This window comes from Bubalus kerabau, chromosome 17 (assembly GCF_029407905.1).
Source record: "Bubalus kerabau isolate K-KA32 ecotype Philippines breed swamp buffalo chromosome 17, PCC_UOA_SB_1v2, whole genome shotgun sequence".
Classification (NCBI taxonomy): domain Eukaryota; kingdom Metazoa; phylum Chordata; class Mammalia; order Artiodactyla; family Bovidae; genus Bubalus; species Bubalus kerabau.
This window is the reverse complement of record NC_073640.1, coordinates 5,141,893-5,155,866: the sequence shown is the minus strand read 5'-3', so window position 1 is coordinate 5,155,866 and position 13,974 is coordinate 5,141,893. Positions and strand designations below refer to the sequence as shown.

General features: G+C 43.9%; 1 protein-coding gene across 1 annotated transcript in view; it reads left to right on the top strand.

Moving 5' to 3' along the window:
- GLG1 (golgi glycoprotein 1) overlaps positions 1 to 13,974 on the top strand; it is a 122,195-nt gene that overhangs the window by 96,977 nt on the left and 11,244 nt on the right. Inside the window, exons 11-19 of the mRNA XM_055553423.1 lie at positions 1,178 to 1,331; positions 2,285 to 2,422; positions 4,657 to 4,743; positions 5,987 to 6,049; positions 6,802 to 6,915; positions 7,768 to 7,856; positions 9,006 to 9,123; positions 10,655 to 10,747; positions 13,106 to 13,243. Coding sequence (XP_055409398.1) covers positions 1,178 to 1,331; positions 2,285 to 2,422; positions 4,657 to 4,743; positions 5,987 to 6,049; positions 6,802 to 6,915; positions 7,768 to 7,856; positions 9,006 to 9,123; positions 10,655 to 10,747; positions 13,106 to 13,243 — 994 coding nt within the window. The remainder of the gene's footprint in view (positions 1 to 1,177; positions 1,332 to 2,284; positions 2,423 to 4,656; positions 4,744 to 5,986; positions 6,050 to 6,801; positions 6,916 to 7,767; positions 7,857 to 9,005; positions 9,124 to 10,654; positions 10,748 to 13,105; positions 13,244 to 13,974) is intronic.

The following is a 13,974-nucleotide window of genomic DNA, read 5'->3' as shown; positions in this document are numbered from 1 at the left end:
AGGGGAGAGGGAGGTCGATGAACTAGAATACTCTCTGTCATGGTCAGAATAACTGTTGTGTTGGCTGCAGTCAACAGAGATTATTTGAAGACTCAGTGTGTTTTTGTTTCCTCAAGTTAGCTCCTGAAAGGACTTCAGAAAGTGGGGTGGGAATTTCCCCATGCTTACTCATGCTGTCTGAGTAAGTATGAAATTGCTATTTCAGTTTCATACTAAACTGAAATAGCAAAGAGCTTACTGAGTCTATTACCTTAAAAAATTATGTCTTTGGGTTTTGGTTTCTAATGTCTTTTGTTTTTTTCTCTTCTGTGATTCCTTCATCCATGATCAAAAGATGCTTCACAATCTTTATATTTTTAATGGGAGGATAATTACTTTACAATATTGTGTTAGTTTCTGCCATATATCACCGTGAATCAGCCATAGGTGTATGTATGTCCCCTCCCTCTTGAACCTCCCTCCCACCTCCCACCCCATGCTTCACAATCTTTAAAGCTGCTTATTAAATATTAGCCTTTTTCCTCCCATTAAGTAGCCCTCCCTCAAATTTGACATTATCATGTAGACAGAATGAAATATCCATTGGTTTGATTTGGAGATGCAGCCGGCTCATCACCTAACTCACTGTCTCCAGAGTCAGAATTAACTGTCAAAAAAGTTTTTTAAATTGATAAGCATGTGCAGGTAAACTAAAAATGTAACTGCCTTACCTTGCATAGGAAACTACTAGAAAGGAACTTGAGTAGATTATTTATCTTGTCCTTTTCTAATCTTAATGAATCTAGTATAGCAAGTAGGATTGAATTATACTCACACTTGGAAAAAAATGGAAGGAAAAGCTGCAAATTGCCTGGTGATAGCTACAACCCTTGTCTCATTTCAACCAGGGCATGTTAATGCCGAGTCCATTATTGTAATGTGTGCTTTACACTGCAGGATACCATCTTTGAGGTAGAACTTAAATCTTCTGTTTTAATGGTTAAACTTCTCCAGATTGACTACTGTGTGTTCTTGAAGAACAGAATTCAGAAATATACTTGTGCTTACCTGCTGTCTCCATTACCCTAGAAGTGATTCTCGACCGGTACACAGACAAGCACTTTGCAAAACCCCTTAGCATGTCATTGGGAGGAAAGGCATAGAAAGAGTAATTGTCTCTTAACTCTTAACCTTACAGGCTGGACCCTGTCTTGTACCGCAAATGCCAGGGAGATGCATCGCGTCTTTGCCACACCCACGGTTGGAATGAAACCAGTGAACTTATGCCTCCCGGAGCTGTGTTCTCCTGCTTATACCGCCATGCCTACCGCACTGAGGAGCAGGGCAGGAGGGTATGCACTCGATACTGACTTCATTTCTTCCTGCTGGTCGTTTGTTTAATTTGTTTGCTACACACTGTTGTGATTCTTGTTCATCCTAAGACAACTGTTAGTGTATCTGGAGAAGAGGGTTACTTCATTACTTGAAGGTTCTTCATTCAGTGACTATACATAGAGTTGTTCTACCAGCTTCTTCCCATCTGATTTTATGTTTTTAACAAAATGAGAGGACATTTCCAGTTTTTCTTTATGTTACCAAATCTAAATAGACAAGTAGACAGATTCTGCTACCCTAACTTTATGTAGCTTTAAAGACCCATTAGAAGCTCTTAGCCAAGACATAAAGGGCTGTTAGGCGTCTGCTCTTGGCGGAAGGACCTGTAATGCCTGCATTGATGAGGCCTCCCCCCAGTGCACTAGGGGAGCGGCAGCCTCTTCCTCCACTCTTGGTACTCCTCTGCCCTGAGTGCTGCCTCTTGTTGGGAAATTTGTGTATGCTTGGCAGCATTTGCTGCCTGCCAGTCCCATACCGTTTATTCTCTCTTAAATCAGGACCAGCATTCTACTCCGCATTCACAGAGTCGTGGCACACTGGTTTAGCTAAACAAAAAAACTCTCTACCTTATCCAGACAAATCCAGTTCACATTTTAATTGACATTTGGCTTACAATATTATATTAGTTTCATGTGTTCAGTGTAGCGATTTGGTCCTAGCTCACTTTTATCAGGATCCTCTGAGAAAAGGATAGTGTTTCGTACGATATTTTAGAAAATGCTGAATGTATTATCACATTCCAAGAGGTAAAGGTGTTCAGAAGCCTCCTAGAACATTTAATTTTTCTTCTGGAAGAGATGAGATACAAAGTTTGATTCAAATAACTGTAAAGATATATCAGTTTTCTGATGATAGATTTTGTATATCTCGTGTCATTTGGTTAGTATTTTGCTTCTTATTTCTCATATAGCTCTCACGGGAATGCCGAGCTGAAGTCCAGAGGATCCTCCACCAGCGTGCCATGGATGTTAAGTTGGATCCCGCCCTCCAAGACAAGTGCCTGATCGATCTGGGGAAATGGTGCAGTGAGAAAACAGAGACCGGACAGGTAGGTGGCAAAGCTACCTGCTTGTCCTGTGGCGACAACAGTAACGCTGGTCACGACGAGCGTTACGTGGGCTTCCGACACCGCGGAGTCCCTCTCCACCGGCTTCACGGAGGGGCGTGCTGCATTAGTCACTGTTCTCTCTATAAGAAATCCTGAGGAAAAGGTTCCCTTTGGTCTCTGTAATTGTACTTCTCCTAAGCAGCTAGTTTGGTTTAATGTTACGGTTATTACATTTTATAACTGATTGTTTTCTCTCCTTGTATTGCCTCTTGAAAAGCCTCGAGCCAAAGATGTAGCCTGCCTTTAGCAAGTGTATAAGATTTTGTTGTAGGCATTTTGTGTACTGACTTGCTACTGGCTTCGTTCCACTTTCCTTAAAGTTTCCTTTTTTTTTTTTTTTTTTTTTTTACTCATTTTTAATTTATCTTGCCCCTTTTTTTTTTCTTTTATAAGGTACGTTAAGTCCTTTTGAGGGAAGGCAGGGTACAAATATGTACACTGATATGTAAATACTGATATGCATGAGTAGTGTATGTGCTTGCCCTACCACAGATCTAAAAGAGATGTAGGAATGGAATTATATTTTCCACTTAGTAATTGATAGAATTGATGTTCAGAGAAATGAAGTGTATTGACTTTCTTGCTCAGAGCTCATAACCCTAGCCAGGCACTTGTAACCTCTTCAGGAAAGAGTAGAAAAGGACTAGTCCCAAGAACCAGATACGTGCTATAAGTGGCTTGTTGGGATTTTGTGCCTAGTTTAAAAAAAAAAAAAAAAGATATGTAAGATATGTTACTGCATCCCAGCAATTAAGTGGGAAGATGGCTTATCTTTTATCTTTAGGTGAAGGAACCAAGCAGTGAGGAGCAGCTGCTAGTTTAAAGCCCCATTAATACTAGAATGAGGCATGAACAGTTCCATTTGTGCCACTCCAAAACACCCTCTGGGATTAAACTACTAAAAAGTCACATATGCAGCAATTGGACATTTTTTAAAAGCAACATAATGCCTACTCAGATCTGTTGGCCTGGGAATATCATTTTTAGCCGTCTGTTTCCTGGGCCTACTGTAGTTCTGTCGAGTTTATTGTTAGAAAATGGCATATAATTTAGCTTTCTACTGCCTCTGTCTAATGAAACAAGGGGTATGGTCATATGGAATCCCACGAAACAGTTTCCTTTCATGCCCTCTGTAAAGTAACGGTGAGAAAGCTGTACCACGGGACAGCCCATCACTGGAGCTAAACTTAGGAAATGAGTTCACAAGTGGAATTTTCCCCCTAGCCATTTATCTACTCCCAGAAGTTTTATGCATTTTCCTTTAGGGTCCCCCCACCCCTCCACTCCCTTTCTGACTCTTGTATAATTCCTGCAGTCCTTCTACTCCACTTCCATTCTGATTCCAAAACAGATTCTTGCAGAATAGTCAGGAAGTTAAACTTGATCCTTTAACAGAGCCTTTTGCTGAGAAATAGCTGTTCATGTGCTTTTGGAAAGTAAGCTAAATGTAAAACTTAAAACTTCTAGGTTTATTCCAGGAATAATGATTGTAATTGCTATTGTAATAAAAACTCATATTGACAAAAAAAAAAAAACAAAAAAAACTTCTAGGTTTAATAATAGACGGATGTTACAAGGTAGCTCCAGCTCAGTTCCCTGGTAAGATAGCTTTTAGTTACTCAAGCTCTAGTGTGCTCACCTGTTGTGCAGGTACCCTCAGAGGATCCTTTTATTCCGGCAAGGGTTAGAATCCCAGGTTTGATTTGCAGGACCTATTCATTCTCTACTGTGTTTTAGACCCTGTGTCCCCAGTCTGCTTTGCCCATGAGGAGTCTTAAAATATGCCATCTCTTTCACTGAATATTTTGTCCAGTGATTATCATGAAAGTACAGATTAGCAGGGTGTTGACTGAATGGAATGAAGGCCTGTAAGGTCTTCAGACTCTGAGAACACCCAAATGTTGACTCTCTGTGGACTTACCAGTTTGGCCTTCTGAAGGATTTGCATGGTTGCTGTACCCCTTTGACCCTCTTAACCACCCTGATACATCAAATCATTCATTGTCTTTTCAACAATCCCAATTTGGGGAATCAAATAAAGCTTTAGCATTTTGTTCAGTGAATTCATTTTAAAAAGAAAAGACCTCTGAAAAGGAAGTGGACACTTGTGTCTCATCTCCCCTTGATCGTTGATATAATTAACAAATGCTAAGAGATTGCCTTTTTATTTGCAGGAGCTTGAATGCCTCCAGGATCATCTTGATGACTTAGCTGTGGAGTGCAGAGATATAGTTGGCAACCTCACGGAGTTAGAGTCCGAGGTAAGCAGTTTGCAACTTGTGGAAGGAAAGTGCCCTGTCAGCAGCCTTTCTTTTCTTCTTAGTTCCGCTGTTTCTAGACTCTTGAGAGAGCAGCTTCTCTGTAGAACAAAAGCAACCTTGTCAGATTGCCTGCTTGCTTTATCAAGAAGAGTATTGTGATGCTTTTGAACCCCTTTCCTCGTTTCTCCAGCATTTGGCCCTCTGATCTGCTTCATAAATCAGAATTAACACAGTGACTAGACCAGTATTAGTTACATTCAAGGATAGCCCAAGCACTCCTATTCTGTCATCCTTTAGCTCTTTCAGTTAGATCATTTGGTAATGTGTGTTCACTGAAATAAACGCCTGGGATTTGCAGTTAAACATGGAAGATTGATTACATGTGTTTTTCTTTGTTCCATAAAATATAAAAAGTGAGATTTAAAAAACCTTCTAAGCATAGGCATACTATTTCAAAATACAGAGATTATCATTAAAGGGGAGGCAGTTAAAAATGCTTAAGTTGTTTTGTAGGGCCAGACATCAGGGAAACGGGGAGTTGCTGTTTTGTTTACCATTAGCCTTTTAGAACTATTTAAGTTGTCAAAATGGGCAATATATAAAATTATATTTCTCAGGATCTTTTTTTTTTTTTTTTTTCCACTTCTATTTTTCAAAAGTGTGCTGCCTTCTTTTATCTCCTGTCAGCTCCTTTCTCATTCCCATCGTCCTTGTGGGCTAATGAGGACGTTCTAGGGTGTGCAGCTCTTTAAAGGACAATGTTATTTCAGCAGCTGGTGCTGCACAGCAGTTAGTTCCCTTGAAGGCGGTTAGCATGTGTTCCCTGGAGGCAGCGGTTTGTCGTCTGGTCTGATGACGGGGTGATAGATGTCAGTCACTCCTGTTTTCATTTTGAACTACTTGGCCCTGGGGAGAAACTCCAAAGGCTTTACATACTCTAGTATTATTTGTAAATTTTTTTTTTCTCCCCACTGCTCTTAATCCTGCCTTACCTCTTGTTCAAGCGCAAGGGGAATCTGCCTCTGGAAAACTCGCCTTCCACAGTGCCATGAAGGAACATTAGAGGAGGAGCATGGAACCTCTGTTCATGCTGAGGCGCTCATTGAAATGCTGGGAAAGCTCCCAAACGCACTTAATGGGTTATTTACCCATCAGATGACACTGACGCAGAGAAAGAAACAGCTCCTTCCCCCACCCCTGGCCCTTTCTAAAGTAGAATTACTCATATTTTAATTTTCTACAGGATATTCAAATAGAAGCCTTGCTGATGAGAGCCTGTGAGCCCATCATTCAGAACTTTTGCCACGTAAGTGACATCTGGAGGAACACGGGTTAGAACCAATTTCACTGTGGCTTTGGCCCCCACGTGTATTGGACTTACAATGCCCACATTGTTCCTGAGTGATAACCAACTTTAACAAGTTAAAGTTGAAAATGTAAACAACATCAGGAGGAGTCAGGAGGGGTCCACCATCCTGGGAAACCCTGTTTGCTGACCCCTCGTGGACGACCAGAGAGGTGGTTAGAAGCACTTGCCAAGATGCCCTTTGTAAGGAAAGGAGAAGGGGGAACCCCCTTAGCAGGACTGGGTTGCCTTCAATACATACCACCAAGATTTGCTAACAGTAGGGTGGCTCTCCCCTTTCAGCTGTCTCCTTCTACCTGATGTTGAGGGAATTCTGTTACTTTATGACTCACTGAACTACCTAAATTGTGGGAGTAAAACATACTCAGGAACCACAGGAGTCTTGACAACCAGGAGATGATGTTAGATGTTATCCCCAAGCCTGCTGCCCGCTCCATATAAGGAAAGGAGTTAAAAGGACTGCATAGTACACGTTTTTATTGGAGCTTCGTGGAGGGCAACTTGCTGTGTAAATTTTATCTCACTGAACATTGGTCCTTCATTTCTCAGGCTTGTTTGGACATAATTTCTGATGCGCCTTATTTGTAATGGCTCTAGAATCAGTCTCGTTTGCATTTTTTCATGGGCTGGGGTACGGGGTTTGTTCGGGAATGGTTACAAATGAAGTGTTCAGTATGCACTGCCTTCCCCAGGATGTGGCAGATAACCAGATAGACTCTGGGGACCTGATGGAGTGTCTGATTCAGAACAAACACCAGAAGGATATGAACGAGAAGTGCGCCGTCGGAGTCACCCACTTCCAGCTGGTCAGTAGTGCCCGGCACGTCCTTGTATCCAATGATTAGGCTGTTGAACCTGTTCCTCTTTCAGGACATCAGAGCACCTCTTCAGTGAAAAGTCATTTTTTCCAAATACCTGTTTAGTGCAGCAGCTCAGATGGGTATCAGCACACTGGGATATGAGCCTTTCTTTTAAATCATGCTACCCAGGTCTGGCATTTGAGTAAGAAGATTAAACCACAGTCTTTGTAGTTACCCCAGGCCTAAGTGAAGTACTTCTAATAAAGCAAGCACTTCCTTCCCAGGAGGATGAAATCTAGTCATCTTTGTAAAACTGACCTCTTCTTGGGGGACTAGCCTCCCTGACTGCTTCCTCGAGTGGCTCTCAGGGCCTCTGGACTGCGGGCACTGGGAGATGGGGAAGAATAGACACACGCTGCTCTCGGCGACCTGGGTGCGTTCTGGTGAGAGAAAAGCAAAAACACATTTACATATAAGTATATAGTTTCAGCTGAGTTTGTGAAGAAAAATAAAGCAGCGTACTGCCTGCAGGGTGATGGAGAAAAGGGAACTTGAGAAGGGCGTGTTTGAATGGAAGTGTCAAGGAAGTGAGGCAGCACGCCATAGGGAGACCTCGGGGGAGAGGCCCCGCCCGTGTGTGACTGCAAGCCGGCGTGCCTGGGAGCAGAAGACCAGAAGATCATGCTTCCCGGGAGCGTGCAGCGGGGAGTTCCTCAAGCCAGGGAGCCTGAGGGAGACAGGGTTGTGCCAGCCGGGAGGCAGGCTGCTGCAGACGGCATATGAGCGCAGTTACACCCAGCAATGCCGGTGAGGCCTTGTCACAGAGCTGCTGATTTTATTTTCCATCTTCTTGTTCAGGTGCAGATGAAGGATTTTCGGTTCTCGTACAAGTTTAAAATGGCCTGCAAGGAGGACGTGTTGAAGCTTTGCCCCAACATAAAGAAGAAGTATGTAGCTTTTAACTGATTCGTTCTGCCTCGCTGCAGCCCCTCTTGGCTGCTGGATGAGTAGCTAAGATGTCAGGCAGCCGGCCACCATCTGGGAGGGTGACCCCCCGCCCACCCCCTTGGTGTTACGGCTGGACCCCCTCTGGGAGGGTGACCCCCTGCACACCCCTTTGGTGTTACGGCTGGACCCCGTCTGGGAGGGTGACCCCCTGCACACCCCTTTGGTGTTATGGCTGGACCCCGTCTGGGAGGGTGACCTCCTGCACACCTCTTTGGTGTTAAGGCCGAGCCCCGTCTGGGAAGGTGACCTCCTGCACACCCCTTGGTGTTACGGCTAGGCCCCGGGCTGCCTGGACATAGCCTCTCTGTGGCAGCTGAGAGCCACGCCTGGCGGTAGTTCTGAAGTGGGGAGACTGTGGCCTAAAGGAACATTGTTTCATTTCCCCGTGCAGACCGCCTAACTGATGAAGCAGATACAGGTTTATGTACTTAAGTGAGCAGGTTGCAGTGTGGATAGGAGGTTACCTGATGTCCTCGGGCATCATCCCATTACATCATCTCTCAGGGAAGCCACACAGGCCTTCACTGAGTGAGAGAGTAGTAAAGAAACAAACACTGTATTCATCTAGGAACCAGGTCCTAATGAGGAGAATGATGAGCTTTGATAGCATGGCTTCCCAAATTCTCCTATGCTGCTCTTCGCAGAAGTGAACTTCCGGAACGCATTTCTCCTCAGATAAACCGGGTTCCCATTTTTGCTTAGGTTTCTGTCCTTCTCAGAGTATATTTTCACAGTGTAGCAAAGATACTGTCCAGAGTTGAGAGTGGAGTAGCATTTCTCTCTGGTCACATGCATTTGACAAAACAAGTGTTAAACTGTCCTGGCACGCACGTCGCCTCTGTGGCCTCCCCACCAGCCGGGCATGTTGTCGGCATTCGGGCTGGGGCCCAGTGTTTGTGACGTGTACAGTCAAATTGCTGCATTGAGCACTCTGAAAACACAGTGAGACTTCACAGGAAAGGCATTCAGAACATGGTAAAGGGGTACATGGGCCCTGGAGGGCTGGTGTGGCCCCTGCCCCAGCCCAGGGCTTGGCCGTCTGCTTCTGTGTGGCTCCAGCCCGGCTCAGGCCTCTTCTTTCCACGCAGGGTGGACGTGGTGATCTGCTTGAGCACCACCGTGCGCAACGACACTCTCCAGGAAGTCAAGGAACACAGGGTGTCCCTGAAGTGCCGCAAGCAGCTGCGGGTGGAGGAGCTGGAGATGGTAATGCCTGGGAGCACAGCTCTGGTCCCGGGAACCACAGGGCAGGGTTCAGAGAGCTGGGTGAAGGGCGAGGGCAAAGTGGAAGGTTTTAGCCACAAGCGTGATGGTTAAGACTTAGAGCTGCATGCTAAAGTTTTACCAGAGGACAGCTTCTCATTTCCCTTTTTTTTTTTTTTAACATGATTAAGTATTTTTTACCACACGTAACTGGAAGTCCAGCTGTAAGACAAGCTGTGAGTATATGATGCCAATCATTGCATCAATAATGTCCTCAAGGGTTGAGGTCTCTCCCTCTCCACTCTGCTGTCCTTGGGCACCAGCTTCATCATTAAGGCTGGTTTCCCTCGTGGCTGCACGATGGCTGTCCGCAACACCCGGGCCACCTGCTCCAGTACTCATCTCCAGCAGGAAAACAGAAACAAGAGAAAACTGGCCCCGCATGAAACAAAGGTCCTCCTCCAGTTGGATTGTGTAGTTTGAGATCTGTGCCCCGTCCCCCGTCAGGGGAGGCACTCACTGATGAGCTTTCTGGTGATCAAGGTGATGTGGGTGTTGGGAAGGCGCCCAGTGTACACTGAGAGGACACCTTCCACTTTACCTTTGAGGTGAGGCCCAAGCCATGTTAAGACAGCTAAAAATATGTATTAATTTTATGTTTTGTATTTTGAATCGTATTTATTTCACCTCAGTTCAGTTCATTCGCTCAGTCATGTCTGACTCTTTGCGACCCCATGGACTGCAGCACTCCAGGCCTCCCTGTCCATCACCAACTCCCGGAGCTTGCTCAGACTCATGTTCATTGACTCAGTGATGCCATCCAACCATCTCGTCTTCTGTTGTCCCCTTCTCTTCCTGCCTTCAATCTTTCCCAGCATCAGGGTCTTTTCCAGTGAGTCAGTTCTTCATATCAGGTGGCCAAAGTATTGGAGTTTCAGCTTCAGCATCAGTCCTTCCAATGAATATTCAGGACTGATTATCTTTCAGGACTGACTTCCTTTAGGATTGACTGGTTTGATCTCCTTGCAGTCCAAGAGACTCTCAAGAGTCTTCTTGAGAAGACTCATTCTAAGCAGAAAGTAGTAATGAACACCAGAGAATACTAATATCCCCAAAGTTGCATGACCAGGTTTCCACATAAGTAGAACTGGCCTATGCATCCTTTTATAATAGAAACTTTGGGTCCCTAGATGTGAACATGGCTCTTTCAGTAAAATAATAAAAATAGAGTCCTACTTCCATATAATGATTTTAGCTTTCAGAGTGGTTTCCACATCATACTACCTTATTTCATCTCACAGCAGTCCTGTGAAGGGGTCAGAGTAGAATGGTAGCATTTCATTTTGCAAAGAAAGTCCAAGGCCATGAAGCTAGAATAGTGGCCAAACTGAAATTCAGTCCTCCTCCTCCCATTATCACAGTGGCCCCTTAGCATTTATGGCCACCAGACGAGGTCCAGTCTACAAATGTGTAGAGCATTTGATCTCACCAGCGTAGAGTAAGCTTACTTTCCCGTGCTGGCTCTCTCATACAGACAGAAGACATCCGCCTGGAACCAGATCTGTATGAAGCCTGCAAAGGTGACATCAAGAACCACTGTTCCACTGTGCAGTATGGCAACGCGCAGGTAACCTTTTGGTTTTTATTTTTTGATGGTGAAAGTAGTATGAAGGTATCTTTTTAGTAATTTTCTGCGGGTGGGATAGGTCCCATCCTGTCCTGCCTGATCATCCCTTCTTAAGCCACACCAGGCTGCTTTTCCCAAGCAGAGTACTTTTGCTCACCCTCATTCCTCTTTGCCACCAATTCATTCTCTTCCTTCTCTCTGGTTACCTTGTCCTCCCCCAGCTTGCCTGCCTAGTAAACTCCCAGTGATCTTTGCAATGCCTCCTCCTGTCTATAGCTTTCCCAACACTGCACCTCCAAAATTAGTTGTTCTCTCATTTGATCCCGTTGCACAGAAGTTCTTAACTGGAGGTCACATAAGAACCACCATGGGAGGTTTTTTTTGTTTTTCCCTCTAATTCACAGAACAGGGCCCTAGCCAGAATCATCAGGAGGGAGATGCAGTGAAGTGTTTTTTTTAGTGTTATTCTGGTGTTGGATCTGCCTCTTGTAGTCTGTGGCACTGCCACAGCACTTCAGCCTCAGAGCTGATGGCTTCGTTGTCTTCTAGTATCTGCTGTGGGCGATGCAAAGACCAGTGTCAGTCTGATTCTCAGTTCTGTGTTGTTAATCTACCTCTGAGTTTTCTCTTTATCTTTAATGATCTGTAATTTCACTGTGCTATAGTTAGATCTGGTTTTTGTTTTTATTATCCTTGTTGGCTCCATCTCAGAATTCATGTCTTACTTCAGTTCAAAGAAATTCTCAGACATTGTTCTTTCAAAAATTCCCTTCTTATCCTTCCTTCTGGAACTCCTGTTAGACATTTGGAACATCTGAATCTGTCCTCCATGTCCATTTTTCTTCCACGTTTTTCCTTTCTTTCTCTCTCTATACTACACTCAGGTAGTTAGTTCTTCAGTTCTGTTTCCCAGATTCATAATTTATCATTTTAGGCTTTCCATTCTGCTCTTCAGAGAGACCACCAGTTGGATTTTGTCATTTCTTTTTTTTTCCAATGTATGTATTTTAATAAAGAGCACTGATAGTTCCTTCTACCCATCCCTTTTGACATTATTCATTTTTTAATTCATATGCCATGATCCCCCAGTACATTGTTACTAGGCTGTTATCAGTTAAATCAGCTAAAAATAAGAAAAATCATTTTATATTTTTTTCTTTTTTTTCCCTTTTCTAACGCTCTTCCTTTCTTTATGTAGATCCAAGGTTTTGACCTATATATGTTTTCCCTTCTGCCTGAAGAATTTCTTTTTTAACTTTTTTTAACTTTTTTTTTTTGCAAGGTGTATGTATGGATAATGAATTACCTCAGTTTTTGCTTGTGTGAGAAAGTCTGTCTTTTTTTTTTTTTTTTTTTTCCTGTCTTCGTTTTTGAAAAGCAGATTTGCTGGATATAGAATGCTAGGTTGATGGATTTTTTTTTTTTTTTTTGTCTTACAGTACTTTATTTCACTCCATACTCTTTTATGCATAGTTTTGTTTTTTCTTGTTTTGTTTTGTTTTTGTTTTTTAAGCTGTGCCATGCACACAGCCTTTGGGATCTTAGTTTCTTGACCAGGGATTGAACCTGCACCCCCTGCACGGGTAGTGTGGCATCTTAACCTCTGGCCCACCAAAGAAGTGCCTGCAGTTTCTGTTGAGAGGCTCACTGTAAATCTTACATCTGAACGTTAGTTTTGTAGAGCTGCCAAATTTCCACAAACTGTGTGCCTTAAAACCAAATTTATTCTTTCACAGTCTTGAGGCCTGATCCCTGAAATCAAGGTGTTAACAGACCTGCTGTCTTTCCCGAGGCTCTCGGCTGAAAGCTTCCTTGCTCTGTCTGTCTTCTGGTGGTGCCAGTCCTTGACTTGGTGTCTCTGCCACCATCCCTAACCCTCACCCTTCAGGGGCAAGGATTGGGTCTGGTTCATACCTGGCATCTCATGCTCTGTTCCCATATGATAAATGATGAGTTGAGCTGAACTTCCTGGCTTGTGCCTACTGTTGAGTCAGGGTTATTGCTGCAGGGAAAGGCAGAGAGCCTGATGTATGCTCCAAAAGAAATCTACAAGAAACAACCCTGGAAGGGAGAAGAAACCAGGAATCTTGAGAGGGTCTCCTTCCCCACAGACTTCCAGTGCAGCCTGCTCGTCATCCATCATTTTTATACATTTGGTTTGCCTCTAGCCCTGAGGTTGTAGATCTATAAATCTAATTCTCCTTTGTGAGAAAATCCTGATTCCTGTTACCTAGGAATTAGAAATAGAGGATGCCTGGATAGAAAAATGAGGGATGCACCAAGAACTGAATGCTTTAGTCAGGAAACGTGGATTATCAATCCCTGATCCACCTCTTGTCCATAATTCTTATGCCCTAGATTATTGAATGTCTGAAAGAAAACAAGAAGCAGCTGAGCCCTCGCTGCCACCAGAAAGTGTTTAAGCTGCAGGAGACAGAGATGATGGACCCAGAACTAGACTATACACTCATGAGAGTCTGCAAGCAGATGATAAAGGTAAGGGATCTACAACCAGGGTCACAGTAACAATAGCATGAGCTTCTTTACATTTCAGAGTAAATGCACATAATCTTTCAGTATCAGCCTGTTTTATATAGCTAAGGCCATGGTTCTCGAACTCTGGCCCCTAGACCTGCAGCACCAGCACCACCTGGGAACTTAGACTCTCAGGCCCCACCTGACCTCTTGAGTCAGTCTCTGCAAGTGGTGGCTTCTGTTTTCACAAGCACCCACGGGTTCTAAGGCAGCTCCAGTTTGAGAACCACTAAGCCACAATGACTGACCTCACTTTGACCTGAGACGCAAGAAAATAGAGGCCCACTGAATATATGATGAGTTTTGAGGCGGTAGGTGGAGGTCTACTGAAAAAGTCACCATCAAATGCCCTGTCTCCCACCACCTGTCTACCGCCATCAATGGCTTTTTTGTTCTACAAGTTCTTTTGGTTCTTTTGCATCTCCAGTGAACGTCCCCTGTAGCAGGGGTGACGAGATGTCATTCCTGGATCTGTGCACGCGTACAAAGAGATCTAAGTGCTAACCCCTTATTTCAACTTCCCTTTAAAATAAAGTGATACTTCTCACCCTGTCAAACAAACTCTAAAGAAAATTGTGAAAGTAAAAAGTCTCTTTAGGTGGGTCTGGAAGAATTGAGCCCTCTATAAAAATGGAAATATCAGGCTGTGATTTGAGGGAGCTTTTATGCCTTTTATAAAAATCAATCAGCAA